The sequence below is a fragment of the Amyelois transitella genome, chromosome 31 (assembly GCF_032362555.1).
Source record: "Amyelois transitella isolate CPQ chromosome 31, ilAmyTran1.1, whole genome shotgun sequence".
NCBI classification, from domain to species: Eukaryota; Metazoa; Arthropoda; class Insecta; order Lepidoptera; family Pyralidae; genus Amyelois; species Amyelois transitella.
In genome coordinates, this window is record NC_083534.1 from 1300662 (window position 1) to 1320916 (window position 20255).

At 36.5% G+C, this 20255-nt stretch overlaps 2 protein-coding genes across 2 annotated transcripts; one reads left to right on the forward strand and one right to left on the reverse strand.

Moving 5' to 3' along the window:
- Nucleotides 1-62: 62 nt before the first annotated feature.
- LOC106133333 (grpE protein homolog, mitochondrial) lies at nt 63-7403 on the reverse strand. Its single transcript, XM_060953389.1, has 6 exons — nt 7220-7403; nt 5767-5920; nt 4860-4973; nt 3811-3945; nt 3180-3263; nt 63-2419 (listed from the first exon to the last, which is right to left on the reverse strand). Exons 1-6 carry the CDS (start codon nt 7306-7308, stop codon nt 2312-2314), a joined length of 684 nt encoding a protein of 227 aa, XP_060809372.1. The 5' UTR covers nt 7309-7403; the 3' UTR covers nt 63-2311.
- A 123-nt stretch (nt 7404-7526) lies between these two features.
- LOC106133320 (pyridoxal phosphate phosphatase PHOSPHO2-like) lies at nt 7527-19892 on the forward strand. Its single transcript, XM_013333012.2, has 5 exons — nt 7527-7901; nt 13301-13489; nt 16905-17036; nt 18711-18800; nt 19276-19892. The coding sequence occupies exons 1-5, from the start codon at nt 7758-7760 to the stop codon at nt 19426-19428; spliced, it is 708 nt and encodes a 235-aa protein (XP_013188466.2). The 5' UTR covers nt 7527-7757; the 3' UTR covers nt 19429-19892.
- Nucleotides 19893-20255: the final 363 nt, after the last annotated feature.

Sequence of the window (20255 nt, forward strand, 5' to 3'; positions counted from 1 at the left end):
AGTAATATAAATAGAGATCGATAAGAAAAGGATGACGAACAAAACAAAATGAAAGCCAAAAATCCACTAATAAATGCTTTATTGGTAATATTACAATATTTACAGCGAATTTCCAGTCACGAGTAAAAAATAGCCTTTGTCTCTTTTTTTGGTATAGGAGAAAAACGAAGAAAGAAGATAAAAATTATTAAAATCATGAATAAAACAATACAGATGCTGCCATTACAAGATGGAAAATAGAAAACTAATAAAGTTTAATTTGTAGGCACATTACTGAATTATTTCTTAAGCCCTTCTGAAAACATCCTGGCATATGCCTCTCTGAATAGGTACATCAATAATCACATTAATTTCTTTTTTGGAAAACAAAAAATTGTCGCAGTTCCAAATCTCAACGTCATCATTGAATCTTGTCACAATTAGTTCTGTTCCACTTGTAGGAAGTATTGTAAATGTTCAGCAATGTATATATATTTATAGGGCGATATATTCAAAGGAAAAATTATCATGAAACATTCTATTTATAAATAATGCAGGTATTAAACGCGCACTTGACTTCCCTCCATTTTATCGCGGACATTTTGGAATCATGAAATAAAATAAAGGTACATTACGTGCGCGTTTAATACCTGTATTATTTATAAATAGTATAATGCAAAGCTCGAGTTAAAATCAGTTATACTTTCTATATAATTTGCAAAAAATGCGTAGAAGGAATTTCAGTGAGAATTTCCAGTTTGCGCGCTACAAAATATGCATTTAAATCAACAAATTAAATTTACCAAACACCAGTCTTTAAACTACACTAATTTATACACTACATTTCTACTCTATTGGCTATATAACAAACAAAAATAAACATCTATTAATGTACGCGTAATGTCTAAATTCGCAAATGGTCAAATTATTATTTAGATGGGGAAAAAACTATAAATCATAATTGACCATTTCTTACATACAAGTTATAGTTCATACCAATATTTTTATTGCTCTCTTTCTCATACTGATGCGATGAAAAGAGAATGTGTTAAAAAAATAAAATTTAAATCACTTCACCCGTTTGCGAGCTATAATGATACAGACAGATAGACACGTCAAACTTATAACAACCCTCTTTTTCCTTCAGAGGTTAAAAAGAAATGCATTATGTATTGTCATTCACTCTTGTTCCAACGATTTATCAAAACACAGATACAATAAATGTTTTAGAGATGACCATCTAAAAATGCATACACCAATGGAATTTGGAACAAATAAAATTTCTTTGTACACATATAAGTTATTAGTCTGACTATCCTTCTTTGGCTGAAATAACTAATAAGAGATAGCAATAATCTACGTTACATTTCTATATAAGTGCACATCCTTTCAGTAGGTACATAGAATAAAGCAGTTTGTCTGTAGGTATGTTTATATATTTAAAACTACACAACGAATTTTGATAATCAGTTTTTTTATAAATATTATTGATTAAAGAGAAAGGTAGATATATGTATAAATGCTATATATTTGCGGACCTTACAGGGTTTTCGTAACAAAATACACCTATAAATATAATAACTTGCTTGCGAAAATAGTGAATACCTCGCTATTTACAAATTCCAGTTATAATTTTACTACATGTAAGTACAAGATATAAAGAAACACAGGAAACAAATTCAACAACATTATATTTCATGAAACGTAAATCTTACAAAGATTTACATTAAAATGAAAATCCATTTAAAGTAATTACCACATTTACAAATAACACCGATGTGACACTCGCAGATGTAAAATTTTCTTTTGGCGCGAAAATATGTCAATATAATTGAGCCAATCAGAGCGCGTCGTTTGAATTGAACCCGCGAACTGAACGGGCGAGTCAGCACGTGACATTTCGTTTTTTTTTTTATTTGAATTTTATATTGTGTGCTGATACTAGTAAAGAGTTTGTAATCTATGTATATTATTACAGTTTAAATATGAAACTCGTTTTATGTCACTAAAAGTTTTGTGACGTCAATATTTTGAATAAAAATATGTACACTGCATGAATATGTGCTTATAATTTTTATAGGGTAAATAATAGGGAACAAGTTATTCCAACCAACAAACTTCACTTTAACCGTAACTTTAACATAAGATCGTTATTTTATTGAATTTTCAGTTTTAATTCGGAGGTAGGTTGCACTATTCTGCGCCGTCAAGACAAAGGCGACTTGTAAACGTGGTATTACTATAACACTATCTCAATTAGCACTGCACAATCAACAATTCTTCGCAAACACATCGTTTCTCCTCCAAGTTTTACTCTTCAGTGAATGGTGCGCTAAGCTTTAGCGACGCCGACTAGCGCGGGCCGTACGCATCGTTCCCTCAGCTTGTAGCCCACCTTACTCACAGCCACCACTGTCCCGGGTTCAGCTCCTTCCACCTCCTGTTTAATGAATAGAATATCTTCATTTGCTTTTGATAATGGCAGTCGAGAATAGAACCCCTCCATATATTTGTCGTGAAATGCGACTAAGGGACCGGATTATATATACATATATAATATATATACATATATATTTATTAGGTTTCCTCTTGTGGACGATTGGCTAGCAACCTGGTCACTTTTTAAATCTCAATTCCATTACTTAAATCTAATTATAACTACTACCGCTTCCAAAGCGCATGTGTAGATGAAGCGGCGGAACAAACTACACTGCAGCATTTTCATCGGACGTCAATATACAAATATAGATCTCTTAAATCTAAATCACGGACGAATGCACATTGTCTATATTAAAAAACACGAATGAATTTCGAACTAGTTGTTTCAATACGAATATTTCGTCAAATAAATAAAGATAAAATAAAATATGTACACACTGTACAAATTATGTCAACATACATACATATGGTCACGTCTATATCCCTTGCGGGGTAGACAGATCCAACAGTCTTGAAAAGACTGAATGGCCACATTCAGCTATTTGGCTTAATGATAGAATTGAGATTCAAATAGTGACAGGTTGCTAGCCCATCGCCTGAAAAAGAATCCCAAGTTTGTAAGCCTATCCCTTAGTCGCCTTTTACGCCATCCACGGGAAAGAGATGGGAGTGGTCCTATTCTTTTTTCTATTGGTGCCGGGAACCACACGGCACAACAAACATATGTCAACACCATGTCAAAAATGCACAATATAAAATACCTGTTGAAAGAGTGCTTCGTGTAAATTCGGGTCGAATTTCTCTCGCAACGGTGAAACTGCCACTAGCCCGTGTCGCGCGAACACCTGAGAACAAGAGGGAAAACATAATAAATACATACACACATTCATGCATATATCCCTTGCGGGGTAGCCAGAGCCGACAGTCTTGAAAAGACTGATTGGCCACGTTTGGCTTAATGATAGAATTGAGATTCAAATAGGCTTTTAGGCGATTGTCTAAAAGCGAATCGCCTAAAAGAAGAATACCATGTTTTTTATCTTATGGTATGGCTTACACGATAAAAACACGGTATTCTTCTTTTAGATGTGTCTTAGTCGCCTTTTACGACATGGGAAAGAAGGTGAAGAAGATTATTATTAAATTGTCTATTATTTTTGTTTAATAAACAGACAGTTCGATTACTATCATTAAGCCAAACAGCTGAACGTGGCCTTTTTTCAGCCTATTCAATACTATTATCTCTGTCTTCCCCGCAAGGAATATACACGTGATTATATGTATGCATGTGAGTCAGAGGCAGTTACAGAGTATTCAATAGAATAGACTTATTTTCAAAACTGGATACAAGGTATCACTTATTGACGTCACATCATTGAAAGCACCACCAACCTGTGTCAGCTGCGCTCTGGTGAGCCTGACGCCGTCGTGCAGCGACCTCAGAGCTGCCGAGGCTCCGTCCACCCCGCCCTCTGTCAGGGAGCTCTCGGGGACGCTTTCGGCGGCCGCCGCCAGTGTGTCCGCCACCTAAGGGAATAGTGGGACTGATTATTTTCAAGTACATTTTGAAAATGAAAAATATTTTATTTGGAAACAAAAACAAGTACAATTTAAGTAACATAGGATAACGATGACATCTGCAAAGTTATGAAACTGTGTCGCAGATCTCAACGCCCACACGAACGATCTCATTTTATACAAAAAACAAACATATTGTTTATGTCAATGTCAAAAGGCTCAGAGTGATGTGAATATTGGATGTCTATCCCACTCACAAGACAACGAGGTTTATATCGGCGGGCTTCGACATACAAATTGCATATTCACCTTTGTTATTATTGTTCATACATACATAAATACGTAACGCCTATATCCCTTGCGGGGTAAACAGAGCCAACAGTCTTGTAAAGTCCGATAGGCCACGTTCAGCTGTTTGGTTTAACGATAGAATCGAGATTCAAATAGTGACAGGTTGCTAGCCCATCGCCTAAAAGAATGATCCCAAGTTGATAAGTTTATCCCTTAATCGTCTTTTACGACATCCACGGGAACGAGATGTGATTGGTAGGTACCATTCTTTTCTTTTTATAGGTGCCGAAAACCACACGGCACTGTGATAGTGAATAAAGATAAAATCAATATATATATATCTACTAGCTGTGCCCGCGCCTTCGTCCGCGTGGAATAGCTATTTGGCTTCATTGAAGCCCTCAAGGATGAATAATTTTCCCCGTTTTTTTTCACATTTTTCACTACTTCTTCGCTCCTAAAAGTTGCAGCGTGATGTTATATAGCCTAATAAAGCCTTCCTTGATAAATGGTCTATTCAATTCAAAACAAAAAGAATTTTTCAATTTGAACCGTTCCGTTCCTGAGATTAGCGCGTCCAAACAAACTCTTCAGCTTTATAATATTAGTATTAATAGATCTAATATACTCACATCGAGCAAATCCTTACAGAAACTCTGGATTGCGAAAGACTTCGCATCTTCAACCTGTTTGACCATACGCCTCCGGACGTTCTCGCCGTCGGCCAATGCACGCTTGTACTTATCCTGGAATCATATATATGTTTATTAGCGGTTGTCCGCGACTTCGTTCGCCTAAAAAAGTTCACTGAAAATCTCAATACATTTAAATCATCAACTTCATGCGAAAATGTCGTTTAATATATCTTCTCTAAGTGTAAAATAAAATGAGTTTAATGACTTAAACTTTTCACATTATTATTATAATAATGATGTTGAAATAATATAAATATGTAACTCACCCCCTGTTTTGCCCCCTTATCGTGGTGGAGTGGGGAGAGAAACTTAAGTAAAACAATTTTTGAATTGGACCAAGTGCCGTGTGGTTCCTGGCACCAATATAAAAAGAATAGGACATCTCTTTCCCATTCCCATTGCCTATAAGAAGAATCCCAAGTATATAAGCCTATCCCTTAGTCGCCTTTTGAGACATCCATTGGAAAGAAATGGAGTGGCCCTATACTGTTTATATCAGTAAGTAACACTAAATCTCTTAAATGGCTTAAGGTGTTCGTAATTGAAACCAAAAACCACGAAAGTTTATCAATTTCTATTGAAGGCCACAATAAATCTCTTTCCCATGGATGTCGTAAAAGGCGACTAAGGGATAGGCTTACAAACTTGGGATTCTTTTTTAGGCGATGGGCGAGCAACTTATCACTATTTGAATCTCAATTCTATCATTAAGCCCAACGTGGCCATTCAGTCTTTACAAGACTGTTGGCTCTGTCTACACCGCAAGGGATATAGACGTGACCATATGTATGTATGATGTATAAAAATAACTGGGCTACGCATTTAGCTACAGTACAAAGCTAACCTCATAATCCTTCATCTGTTGTTTAACAGTGTTTAGTTCTGTGGTCAGCGTCTCGATTTGCTTATGACACTCCTCTATGGTGGTTGGCAGCTGTGGCTTATCATTGGCCGTCTCCGCTGGCTTCTCTTCTGTGCTGTAGCCTCGGGCCGTGCTTCTGAAAAGAAGAACATATATACATATATATTTACATATCTAGGCTACCACTCCATAACTTTATAGGAATTTCTTATAAAACTATAGTATCGTTGAATTTGTATCTTGTAACATAAGTCTCAATCTTACTAGAAACAAGGCTAGCGCAATTTGTGTAATTTGTCCCATATATATATTTATTTATGTATTTATTTATAACTTCATCATAGATGTTGTAATAGGCGACTAAGGGAATGGCTTATAAACTTGTGATTCATATTTTAGGCGATGGGCCAGCAACCTGTCACTATTTGAATCCTAATTCTAACATTGGGCCCTAAAACTGAATGTGGTGGTTCAGTTATTTCGGGACTGTTTACTCTGTCTACCCCATAAGGTACAAAGACGTGATTATTTGTTTATATGTAAGACTTTAGAGATTGCTTATTTATTTACATAGGTATATTAGTTCTAAACCAAAAGATTTGTCATTATTTAATACAAACAAATTTGAACTCAAAGTCCAACTTTCAACATTGCTTAAAACATGCGTATGACCTGGACAACTTCTCATGACATACATTACAAATACAAATATTGTTTATTCAGTATGAGTTTACAAAAGTTTGTTCTGCTGGCCCCTATTAAAGGTTTCTCTATGGTATAGGAGTCAGGCTTCTTCCAATTGTCAGTTACATTCTTTTTGTTTAAAATTGTATAGCGCTACTGGCTGCTAAGAAAAAAGTTAATTTTTAATAAAAGAAAAAAGGAAATTGAAAAATTTATTTTCACAACAACGATTTAAGGCGAATTGAAGTTAGGATTATTTTTATGTTTTAAGTTTTTTTATAATAGTTTTCTTTATTGTTACCTACACACAGTATTTTATTTTACATCCCGTCCAATTATCTAAACACTTTTCATACCGCAAACGAAAGCTATCTTTTTCATTTTAACATGACCAAAAATCAAACTCACATAGTGACACTAGAAATTATGTCTTCAATACTTTGTAGTATTAAACAAATATTGACCAGAATCCCACGACTAATGGAACAGACGCTATCAATATGAGTAAAGGTGATCTAATTGAACCTTACATAGTGTGTAAGGTCCAATCTTTGATACTATAAACTACAGATTTCATCATCCTAATAATATCAATTCTCCGATGAATTTTAAGGATATTTATTTCTAATTAAGTGTATCGTTAACGTGTTTATGTACAATTTCATTTTAAACCGGTTTAGTTTGTATTTATATATGTTAGAAATTGATGTTTTAGGTTATCTAGACTATGGTTGCGCAATGGTGCTATTACCTGTAAAGATTCGGCCGGAAATTCCGTAAACTAGTTTCAGTGATATATCTCGCCATTCTACCTAAACTGTACGCTTTTAATGATGCCATTTTGGTCTAAATTTACTATTTTTACAGAATATATTGTTCAGAGGTTAGGCCAAAATTCTTATCTGTCAATGTATTTTTTTATTTAATTTTTTTAGTAACTGTCACTGGGTTGACACACAGGCGCAAAAATTTAAATTTGTCATTACGTGTAACGAAACGTTAAGCTATCCAAAGAAACGTCAATGTCGGATGTAGTTTACCTACAATCTACAATACAATGTCAATGTCAGTCAACAACAGCTGATGAAAACTTGGAGCGTTGGGAAAAGCGAAAAATTTACGTCACTATCTCGTAGAGAACTAATGTGAAAAAATGCAAAATATTCCGCCACGATGCTAAAAATCTCCACGCGAAACCGCCTACGCTCCATCTGAATCTATTTTGTTTGATACTCTAGCTATTTCCGTCCAGTGTTCTCGCGGTGGTAGAAGAGCGCGCTCGTTTGAAAATGGTGTCGCTCGCAGTTTTTGATTTTGATCGCACGATCGTAGACGATGACTCTGACGCCACAATAATAAATAAATTGAGGGAAAAGCAGCCGCCGCCAGAGTGGGAGACTTCTAATCATGACTGGACTCCTTATATGAGCGACGTGAGTACTTTTTCTTGTAATTTTAGCAAGTCACCCTATGTATATTTAGTTGCGAATTTATCATTGTTTTAATGATATCATGAGCTAAAACTTGTTTGGAGTGCTGTGTAATATTGCTGGGTACATTCTTTCGATTTATTAAAAATGTTATTAATTTTAATTTTCTAATTAGAACTTTAAAAACTCCAAAGTGTACGATCTATTTTCCTGCATAAAGCAAACTAATGGACTTATCAATAAGTCTACTAGACCATAGAAAACCTATTTCTGTAAAGTGATAAAATTTTTACATTCATAAACTGAAAACACAAAAAGATATATTTTTTCAGATATTTCATTAAAATTTATAAAGAATTTAGTTTCTATGTACAAAATGATATAGGTACATATTTAATAGATAGCTGCTGAAATATTTCTTTAAAAATCAGAGCTTTCGCTTATGTGAGAGTAACAAAAATAATTACAACAACAAATAAATAAATTTGAACAATCAACTATTACCTAACTTTAATGAGGTAGGTATAATGTATTTTTTTTTTATCTAACAAATCTATGAAATAGTGAGAGTATCTAACAAATGGAGAAATGGCACTGTTAAAGTATTTTTAATTTCTACAAAATAGGCAACATCACTCACTGTTTGAGGATTATTTTTTTTTAATAGATATTATATAAATATAATTATAAGAATGCTATATAAGATTAAAAAATATACATACATACATACATAAAATCACGCCTCTTTCCCGGAGGGGTAGGCAGAGACTACCTCTTTCCACTTGCCACGATCTCTGCATACTTCTTTCGCTTCGTCCACAATAAAAAAAAATAAAAAATATACCTAATTAAAGTCAGGTAATAGTATCAACTATAAAAATATATACATTGTTATTGTTGTTTTTTTTTATTTGATTTTAACTGATTGTTTTTTATATGTGTTCGAAATTCTTGAGAAAATTGAGGACCTGCACTCAGTTCCTATCATAATCTTAAGTGGCTATCACTTAGTCATTTCTTCTATATTGTTATTGAAGTAATGACTAAGACCTTGTACACTTAAAAGAGAAATAGCACTTTGATGCTTCAAAGACAGGTCAATAAACTTGGGAATATTCTTTTAGCCTATGGACCTCTAACTACATGAATCTCAATTCCATCATCAAGCCAAACAGCTAAACATAGTCTTTCAGTCTTTTCAGGACTGTTGGCTCTGTCTACCCCGTAAGAGTGATAGACGCGACGACGATATGTATACTTATATATGTAATAAAATTGGTAGAAAAAGGGACATACGGCGATACAATAAAAAAAATTAAATTACAAATGTGGCATTATCATATATATTAAAACCTGTATTCTTTTGCAAGCGGCGCTAAATTAGCGCGAGCGAAGTTGTAGGTAAAACCTAGTAGGTATGTAGTATTAAACCAACAAGTTTATTTTTCTCTTTAAATGTTTGGACACCATTGTAAGGATATTTTGTGGATTATCTTGTTTGGGGATAACAGATAGTGGAAGCAGGCAAGTTAATTATAGTATGAATCTAAGCTAATATTATAAAGCTGAGGAGTTTGTTTGTTTGAACGCGCTAATCTCAGGAACTACTGGTTCTAATCAAAAATTTATTTTTGCGTTGAATAGACCATTTATCGAGGAAGGCTTTAGGCTATATCACATCACGCTGCAACTATAAGGAGCGAAGAAATAATGGAAAATGTGAGAAAAACGGGGAAAATTATTCATCCTTGAGGGCTTCCTTCAATGGTGCCCAAAATAACTATTCCACGCGGACGAAGTTGCGGGCACAGCTAGTACCTATATAGAAATAATAGGTAAGTAATAATAAATTGTGTGTAGATACAAAATATGTACAAGAACATAATTTCGACGAATTGCTTTTATTTGGCTTCTGATTGGCTGACGAAACGTCACTATAGTATAGATGTTAATTAGTTGCTTGGTTTCGCCTCGCCCTGGGTTTCGGTCACGTGGACGTTTACAAAAATGGGCAATACTTGTGACTTTGTTGGCATAATCATCGTGTTTCATATATAAATACACTAGTTGTGCCCGCGACTTCGTCCGCGTGGATTTTAGGCATCATTGAAGCCCTCAAATACGAATAATTTTCCCAGTTTTTTTTTTAAGTTTCCATTATGTCTTCGCTCCTAAAAGTTGCAGCGTGATGATATACTTATAGCTTAAAGCCTTTAAAAAAATGGTCTATTCAACACAAAAATAATTTTTCAATTCGAAACAGTAGTTCCTGAGATAAGCGCTTTCAAACTAACTAATAAACAACTAAACAAACTCTTCAGCTTTGTAATTTTAGCATAGATTTATTCATATAATCACGTCTATATCCCTTGTGGTGTAAACAGAGTCAGCAGTCTTGAAAGACATATATTTATACATTTCGCGTTTATATAATTTAGAGTCTGGAATAGGACGTAGGGTACACCTTTCATCCCGGAAAACACTAGTTTAGTTCCCGTGGGATTGGTGAAAAACCAGTATTATTTTTGTAGCTAAAGCTACTATAATTATAAAGGTAAAAAAAAACTCCAAAAACGGCAGTTTCCGAGTTTCAAACAAATAAACAAACAAACGCTTTCAATCTCAAAGATACGCGGTTTGGAAAATACCTGGTATGCGTCAACTATGTTATAGTTTTGGCGTGTGATCGATGCGGTGACCTTGTGCGGGGTAGACGCGACTTGGCATCTGACGAGTTTCGGCCGCGGTCAGAGGCATAGGAGGTAGCGATTAAATCATTTGTATGACACTATAAATAGATATTATATTATATACTAGCTGTGCCGCGACTTAGTCCGCGTGGAATCGTTATTTTAGGCATCATTGAAACCCTCAAGGATGAATAATTTTACCCGTTGTTTTCTTTGCTTCTTATAGTTGCAGCGTGATGTTATATAGCCTTCCTCGATAAATAGTCTATTCAACGCAAAACGCAGAATTTTTCAATTTGAACCAGTAGTTCCTGACATTAGCGAGTTCAACCAAACAAACTCATCAGCTTTATAATATAAGTATAGATATACATAATAGATAATAATACATTATACATAATATATTATAATGATAACGCCGTGTAGTTCCCGGCACCAATATTATAAAGAATAAACCGACTCCATGTCTTTCCCATGGATGTCGTGACGCGACTAAGGGACAGGCTTACAAACTTGGGATTCTTTTTTAGGCGATGGGCTAGCAACCTGTCACTATTTGAATCTCAATTCCATCATTAAGCCAAATAGCTGGGCGTGGCCTGTCAGTCTTTTCATGGTACCGTGGGAATCGCCAGTAAGATAAAAATCTATCTTTGTGACAAATTAAGTTATCTGTCCAGTAGTTTTTTTGAGTTAATTCGTTACAAACAAAAATACAAATCTTTTCTCTTTATTATATCAAAATATGGATTTGGTACTCAAGGCTTGTTCTATCTCCTTGCCATGTCAAATTCAGTGCAGTTCTATTTGAATTTGTCCATTTCAAACAAAAATATAAATATTTTCTCCTTAATTAAAACTAATTTTATAAATTTCCGATATAACTTGTTGGAATTAGAAATTAATACATACCTACACATAACCACGTTTTTATCCCTTGCGGGTAGACTGAGCCAACAATCTTGAAAATACTACTAGGCCACGTTCAGCTATTTTTCATTAATAATAGGATTGAGATCCAACTAGTGACAGGTTGCTGGCCCATTGCCTAAAAGAAGAATCTCAAGTCAATAAGCATATCACTTAGTCACCTTTTACGACACCCATGGGAAAGTGATTCCTATGGAAATTCATACTGTAGGATATTTGTGAATTTGCGATTTTAAAATATCCGCTTCCGCTTATGACATACCCCACTATGAACACTCTAAACTTCAACCTTCACCTTGGGAGAAATCTCTTCCAAAATCTGTTTGCAACAATGTATGCAATCACATTTACGCTATTGTATATATTTATTTTCAATCTTTATATAATACTAGCTGTGCCCGCCCGCGACTTCGTCTGCGTGGAAAGTTATTTTGGGCATCATTGAAGCCCTCAAGGATGAATAATTTTTCCCGTTTTTTCATATATTCCATTATTTCTTTGCTCCTTATAGTTGCAGCGTGATATTATATAGCCTAAAGCATTCCTCGATAAATGGTCTATTCAATACAAAGATTTTTTCAATTCGAAACAGTAGTTCCTGAGATAAGCGCGTTCAAACAAACAAACAAACAAACTCTTCAGCTTTATAATATTAGTATAGATTCAACTCATGTAGCTATGATTCACGAGTGACGCAATCGTTTATGCCTTCCTGAAAATTATCCTATACTCGCAAATCACTATGTTAATAAAACTACATATATGTACTTGCGTACTATTCTGTGAGAAACTGAAGGTAGAACTGTCATCATGCTCCTGGCTATTCACGAACGACCTTCTTCCTCCTGGTTTGGTTAGTCCCGGTTGCATCCTCACCACTCTGGAGAGGAGCCCGGGGTGTGGACTTTGACTTGACTTTGACCATGGATTCTGGATTGGGTGAGTCAGGTTTTTACACGAAGCGTTACCCATCTGACATCTGAAACCTTTGCAGGGCCATATAGACTGTATTGGATCATGGTTTCAAATCCAGGTGCCTGAATGTGCAGGTTTCCTCGAGACTAGCAGCGTTTTTAGGTAACTCATCATCATGTACCTATTACTAAATATTAAAAAATCAAGACAAAAATTAAAAAAAAACCGGCCAAGTGCGCGTCGCACTAAGGGTTCCGTACCATCATCACATTTGTTAGGTACTTTAATATTTATTTTTTATATTCACGTTTCTACAAGTTTTTTGAAATCGACCCAAAAATTGCTTTGAAATATGAAGAAATGCCATGCAACATTTTGGGTTTTTATAACAACGCCATCTAGCGCAAATCGTGAGAACTAGAACGCTTTCAATACATACCACGTTGCATGTCCTATAGTATACCTATACTATAGAGAAGCCTATGTTGCTCCTGAAGATTTTGTCTACCTTTGTGCTAAATATCATCACATCATACATAGTCCAGTAGTTTTTGAGTTTATTTGTGAGAAACAAATAGTGACAGGTTGCTAGCCCATCGCCCAAAAGAAGAATCCCAAGTTTATAAGCCTACCCCTTAGTCGCCTTTTACGACACCCATGGGAGCGAGGTGCTGTGATCATAATCTTTTTTTTTATTGGTGCCGGGAGCCACACGGCACAATAATATGTATGGATAGAGAGTTATGAATGTGGATGAAGCGAAGGAAGTATGCAGAGATCGTGGCAAGTGGAAAGAGGTAGTCTCTGCCTACCCCTCCGGGAAAGAGGCGTGATTTTATGTATGTATGTATAAATCATCTTTTGCAGGTCTTCGAGCACGCGTACTCGGCAGGCCTGAGCCAGGATGACATCTTGTCGGCCATAGCGTCCATGCGCGAGAACCCTGGCGTCTCCGAGCTGGTGAGGACATTGGCTGCGTCCGGGTGGGATGTTCTGCTGCTGACTGACGCCAACTCCGTCTTCGTCGACCATTGGCTGAAGAGTCATGGGCTTCAGGTGAGTCTTCTTAGCCATGCCGATCAAGATCTGAAGTATCTTAAGTAAATGGTACTTACATAAGTTCGTCGGCAGTCGAATCCTTAAGGTACATACATACATACATACAATCACGTCTATATCCCTTACGGGGTAGACAGAGCCTACAGTCTTGTAAAGACTGATAGGCCACGTTCAGCTATTTGGCTTTAAGATAGGATTGAGATTCAAATAGTGACAGGTTGCTAGCCCATCGCCTAAAAGAAGAATCCTAAGTTTATAAGCCTACCCCTTAGTCGGCTTTTACGACATCCATGGGAAAGAGATGGAGTGGTCCTATTCTTTTTTGTATTGGTGCCGGGAACCACACGGCATCGTTAAGGTGCTCGGTTAAAATGCGTAAAAGGCACTGGTTCGAATCCCAATTCGGCCATGAACCGATGCCTATTTTCGAAGTTATGTATATTGACGGCCTCTGTGGCGCAGCGGTAGTACGCTTGTCTGTGACACCGAATCCCGGTCAGGGCATGATGAGAAAAAACTTTTTCTGATTGGCCTGGGTCTTAGATGTTTATCTACATAATTATTTATTATAAAATAAAGTATCGTTGAGTTAGTATCTCGTAACACAAGTCCCGAACTTACTTCGAGGCTAACTCAATCTGTGTCATATGTCCCGTATGTATTTATTTATGTACTAGCTGTGCTTGCGACTTCGTCCGCGTGGAATAAGTATTTTGGGCATCATATTTAAATAAATACATATTGCAAAAATTTGCAAACATCCTCCTCGGCTTTATCAATTATAGCTGCTAATTGTTATGCGACTTGGCGACGACTTGGCCCACATCATTATCCGCGACGGAACGGAGACCGTATAGTGAGATGAGATGCCTTTGCCCAGTAGTGGGATCTTACAGGCTGATACTTTACTTTACTTTAAAATAGTAATATCTTCTAAGATGTTCATTGAAATTAAGTGATATCAAAGACAGTTGTGTTTACAATTAAATACTCATAATCTACAACAATCTTAAAAGATAGACATAATCAGTTTAAAAGAAGGTAAGAGGTAAAAGCAGACAAACATACAAAGGAAGTATTATAAGTAGAATGATACCTATCTATATGTAGGAACTACTTCCTATCGCCCCGCATCTTTCGATCGCCCTGCTCTATCCTACGATAGAGCAGGGCGATCGAAAGATGCGGGGTTAGGGGAGGCGGTCAGGCGGTCACGCGTTTTAGAAAGAACGCTGGTTCGCCGTATTAAATGTTTCGCTGCAAATTGCTTATAACGACTATATCTCAAAACCTATTCGTCTGATTTATATACTGTAAATGGCAATTTTAGTCTACATGAAAAGCCGAAAGTAATTAACATATTTATTTGGATAAGGATTAATACTGAATTAAAGAAAATTGGTTTCAAAATAACTTATGTTTATAATGAAAAAATAATCTTAAAAAATGAACATAAAAGTGGTTATTGTAAATAAACCTTAAGAGATAGATATATGCTCTCGCGGACTTTTTTGTTGCAAAAAATGAGTACTTCACATCTTTAGTACATTGTTTTACTATATCTTTGTTGGTTTGCGCAGCGTTCGCGTGGAAAGCTCGCAGATGGCCGACTCATTCAACTTTCACCTGCATTGTTGACGTTTCCCGTAGGAAATCCGGGATAAAATGTAGCCTATAGCCTTCCTCGATAAATAGACTATCTAACAGTGAAAGAATTATTCAAATCGGTTCAGTAGTTTCTGAGATTAGCGCGTTTAAACAAACAAACAAACAAAACAAACTCTTCAGCTTTATAATATTAGTATAGATTTGATATTTGATCATGATCATGTTCATGAGTCAGTGCAGAAGGTGCGGTAAAAAACCGCACTGCAGCGTTTACCTCAACAACGTCAACTTCACAATTATCCAAGTTAAAGAAAAGAAAATGTGTGAAATAGTTACTGAGAGATGACTATTGTATCTGCTTATGTACCTACCTACACAATAGTGTTGATTAGCATAGCATTCTGCTATTGTGATCAAGATTGCTTATATTACGCCAAAACTAGCTGTCGCCCGCGGATTTTTCCGCAATAAATGTACTATTTTCTTATTACATACGGTCATGTCTTATTACATATGGTCACGGTTTTATCCTTTGCGCGGTAGACAGAGCCAACAGTCTTGAAAACACTGAATGGCCATGGTTAGCTATTTGGCGTAATGATAGAATTGAGATTCAAATAGTGACAGGTTGCTAGCTCATCGCCTTAAAAAAGAATCCCAAGTTTGTAAGCCTGTAGTATATAGTATAGTATAGTAATATGTTGTATATATAGTACATTATATGTGGATCTAATAAATAAATATAGCTTTACGCTGTTTTATTTCAAAAAGATATTATCTTTTTTTAAAACAGCGTGACGAACACCCGTCCAAACATAACGTTAATATAATTAGTATCACTATGCAAAGTTAAAACTAACCACAAAAACTTTAAAGGTTATACTCGTATTTGTTGATACATACCTACATACAATCACGTCCACAACACTTGCGGGGCAGACAGAGCCAACTATATAACATCACGCTGCAACTTTTAGGAGCGAAGAAGTAATGGATCACGTGAAAAAAAAAACGGGGAAAATTATTATTCATCCTTGAGGGCTTCAATGATGCCCAAAATAACTATTCCACGCGGACGAAGTCGCGGGCACAGCTAGTACGAGATAAACAACATATTTTAATATCATTATATATTTATATATATTTTTTGGACAAATAACACAGATTGAGTTAGCCTCGAAGTAAGTACGAAACTTGTGTTACGAGATACTAACTCAACGATACTATATTTTATAATAAATACTTATATAGATAAACATCCAAGACCCAGGCCAATCAGAAAAAGTTCTTTTCTCATGATGGCCGGAATTCAAACCCGGGACCTCCGGTGTCACAGACAAGCGCACTACCGCTGAGCCACGGAGGCCGTCAAATTCACACAAGTAAAAAATGTAATGGTCACGTCTATATCCCTTGCGGGGTAGACAGAGCCAACAGGCTTGAAAAGACTGAATGGCCCCGTTCAGCTATTTGGCTTAATGATAGAATTGAGATTCAAATAGTGACAGGTTGCTAGCCCATCGCCTAACTAAGAATCCCAAGTTTGTAAGCCTATCCCTTAGTCGTCGTTTACGTCATCCATGGGAAAGAGATGGAGTGGTCCTATTCTTTTGTATTGGTGCCGGGAACCACACGGTACGGTAAAAAAATGGTGAATGGTAATAAGAAGGTAGGTACATATGATAAGTAGGTACATACCATCTATATCTGCTTTGTGTTATTTTGTATGTTTTCTCTTATGGTGCAATAAAGAGTTTTATCTATATATATATTATTTTATCTATCTACATATGATCTGTTGCAGGAGGCAGTCACCCAAGTGATGACGAACCGCGCCTTCTGGCAGTCAGGGAGGCTGTACATCGAGCCGCTGATGAGGCAGACGGCCTGCTCCAGGTGTCCGAGGAACCTCTGCAAGTCCATAGCCTTGGCTCAGGTGAGATTGTTACGTAGTAACCTACCTATAGGTGAAACAGGTATGAGTGGTACGTACACACATATAATCACGTCTACGTAATATCTCAGTGCCGTGTGGTTCCCAGCACCAATACAGTGACGTGTGGTTCCCGGAACCAATACAAAAAAATATAGGATCACTCCATCTCTTTTTTCATGAATGTCGTAAAAGGCGGCTAAGGGATAGGGTTACAAACTTGGGATTATTTTTTAGGCGATGGGCTAGCAACCTGTCATTATTTGAATCTCAATTCTATCATTAAGCCAAATAGCTGAACGTGGCAATTCAGTTTTTTCGAGACCGTTGGCTCTGTCTACCACGCAAGGGATATAGACGTGATTACATACATACATACATATGGTAGACGGAGCTAACAGTCTTGAGAAGACTGAATGGCCACGTTCAGCTATTTGGCTTTAGGATAGAATTGAGATTCAAATAGTGACAGGATGCTTAGCCCATCGCCTAAAAAAAGAATCCTAAGTATGTATATAAGCCTACCACTTATTTGCCTTTTACGATATCCATGGGAAAGGGATGAATTGGTCCTATTCTTTTTTCTGTTGGTGCCGGGAACCACACGGCACAAATTATAATAATATGAGTGATAATTTGAAAATTAATAGAATAACGACAATATTTATTGGGACTAGTTTTGAAATATTTAAGAGGGTGTGGGTTTAGCTGTAGACACGAGATACTAGCGAGCTACTTGACTTTGTGAGCGCTGTAGTAGTCGAAAGGCGAAGGCCGGGGCTTATTTAGGGCTCCCGGGGTGGGAAGAGAGTGCAGGTGGATCGTAGCGGCACGACGTCACAAGTAGTGTTTGAAATATGGTTTTGAGGCGACAACTATACGCCACAAGTCAAAAGTCTATATTGCATAAGCAAAGATTTTACGGATTTGAGCAATATACCTATACAACCTTCGACATAACATCGTCTGTTGCGCGGTTCCCCAGTCACAACAACCAGCCTGGCGCAAGATCTTCCCTTTGGTGGCGGTCGAGCCGAATCATCGCTCCCGCTACAGTTTAAGACATACATATATTGTATTTACAAACTTCCACGGAGTGGGAAGACCTAGGCGAACGTATCTTGATCAAATTAAGGACGTCCTGGTCAGGGTCAGGTCAAAAGTACCCGAAACCGCCGAGCTTGCATGAAGAGAGTTATGAATGTGGACGAAACGAAGGAAGTATGCAGAGATCGTGGCAAGTGGAAAGAGGTAGTCTCTGCCTACCCCTCCGGGAAAGAGGCGTGATTTTATGTATGTATGTATGCATATATTTACAATTGAAATGTTCGCGAGGTGTAAATTCGCGACGAAATATTAGAAATATTAGCAGGGGTGTGTTAATGTTATAATTAATTTAGACAAGAGTATATCGAGCCAAGGCAGCTTGAATAAAACTCTGGGTTCCGGGAGTCTGATAAAATAAATATACCTAAATGATATTTGAATAAATTTTATTCACGTATCATATTCTTTATATGTATGTTTGTATATATCTCTTTCTATTTATGTTTGTATGAGATCAAAACCATATCGCGTTTCAAAACGGGATAACGCCATCTATTGTTATAAAATTAAACTAAACTTGTACATAATATTTAAACCAAAATTAGACATAATTAATGTTTTGAATTTCAGTTCATCGCTCAACGTCCACAATACGACAGAGTGGTGTACGCGGGAGACGGCAGGAACGATTTCTGTCCGGCCACAAATCTACCGCCGCATGTAATTACATACATATATGTATTATGCATATCTATACTAATATTATAAAGCTGAAGAGTTTGTTTGTTTGTTTGTTTGAACGCGCTAATCTCAGGAACTACTGGTTCGAATTGAAAAAATATATTTGTGTTGAATAGACCATTTGTCGAGGAAGGCTTTAGGCTAATAAAACATAACGCTGCAACTATTAGCAGCGAAGAAATAATGGAAAATGTGAAAAAATAACGGGGAAAATTATTCATCCTTGAGGGATTCAATGATGCCCAAAATAACTATTTACGCGCACGAAGTCGCGGGCACAGCTAGGATATACATAAAGAATTAAAGAAAAATAGTTTATTGGGCACAGTTACATACCTACATACAGTCACGTCTATATCCCTTGCGGGGTTAACAGAGTAAACAGACTTTTAACACTGATAGGCCTCGTTCACGCTGAAGCTATGCAATATTAAACAAAAAAAATTGTTTTCAGGCAATAGTTTTCCCCCGCCGAGGCTATCCCCTGGACGAATTGGTGAAGAAGACGCTAGCCTCCCCCACACCCCTCGTGCAAGCCAAAGTGGTCCCCTGGGATGACTTCTACACGATCATGAAAGAATTATTCCCTGAAAAGTCTATATCATAATTCTCGGAGGACCCAAGTGACTACCTTGCGGCGAACCGTTTAGAAAATAAAAAATGTACTTGCTTAAAATTAATTTCCTAGCTTGCGCAATGAAAATTTTGAATTAAAATACATATGCTGGTTTTCCTTAGCGGCTGGTCCGTAAAAATCGGACAAGGGATTGCTCAACTGACACACATCAAAGCGACGGGGCTTAGTCTTAAAAAACAGGAAATTATTTTTACGAAATTCAATGAATATAAGCGGAGTCGCGGGCGGAGCTAGTTAAAAATTATTATTTTAAAAACAATATTTTTAACCTACTTCAAAAAAGGAGGAGGTTTCTCAATTCGACCGTATATTTTTGTATGTACCTATAGTTAAAAAATTATTTTTATTATTACTAAAATTAATTTATGTTTTAATATTTTTAAGCTACTATTGTGATCTTATTAAATATGTTACTAACTCTGTTTTATTTCAAATATTTTTTTTCATTTAACCAACTTTGTATGTTCCCAATTGACCTGATAAGCAAGATGAGGCCTTAGGTGGTGCATATACATACATACAATCACGTCTACATCCACTGCGGGGTAGACAGAGCCAACGGTCTTGAAGAGACCGGTTGATATATCACGTATATATAATTAATGAGTCTGGAGCAGGACATAGGGTACATTTCTTAAAACTTATAGCTCCCGTGACATTTGCGAAAAACCTGTTATCTTTTGTAAGTAGCGCTAAATTCGTCACTTTTTGTTGGTGACGTTTAATTCGTTGTTTTTGTAGGTGGCGCCAAATTCGTCACTTTTTGTAGGTGACGTTTAATTCGTTGTTTTTTGTAG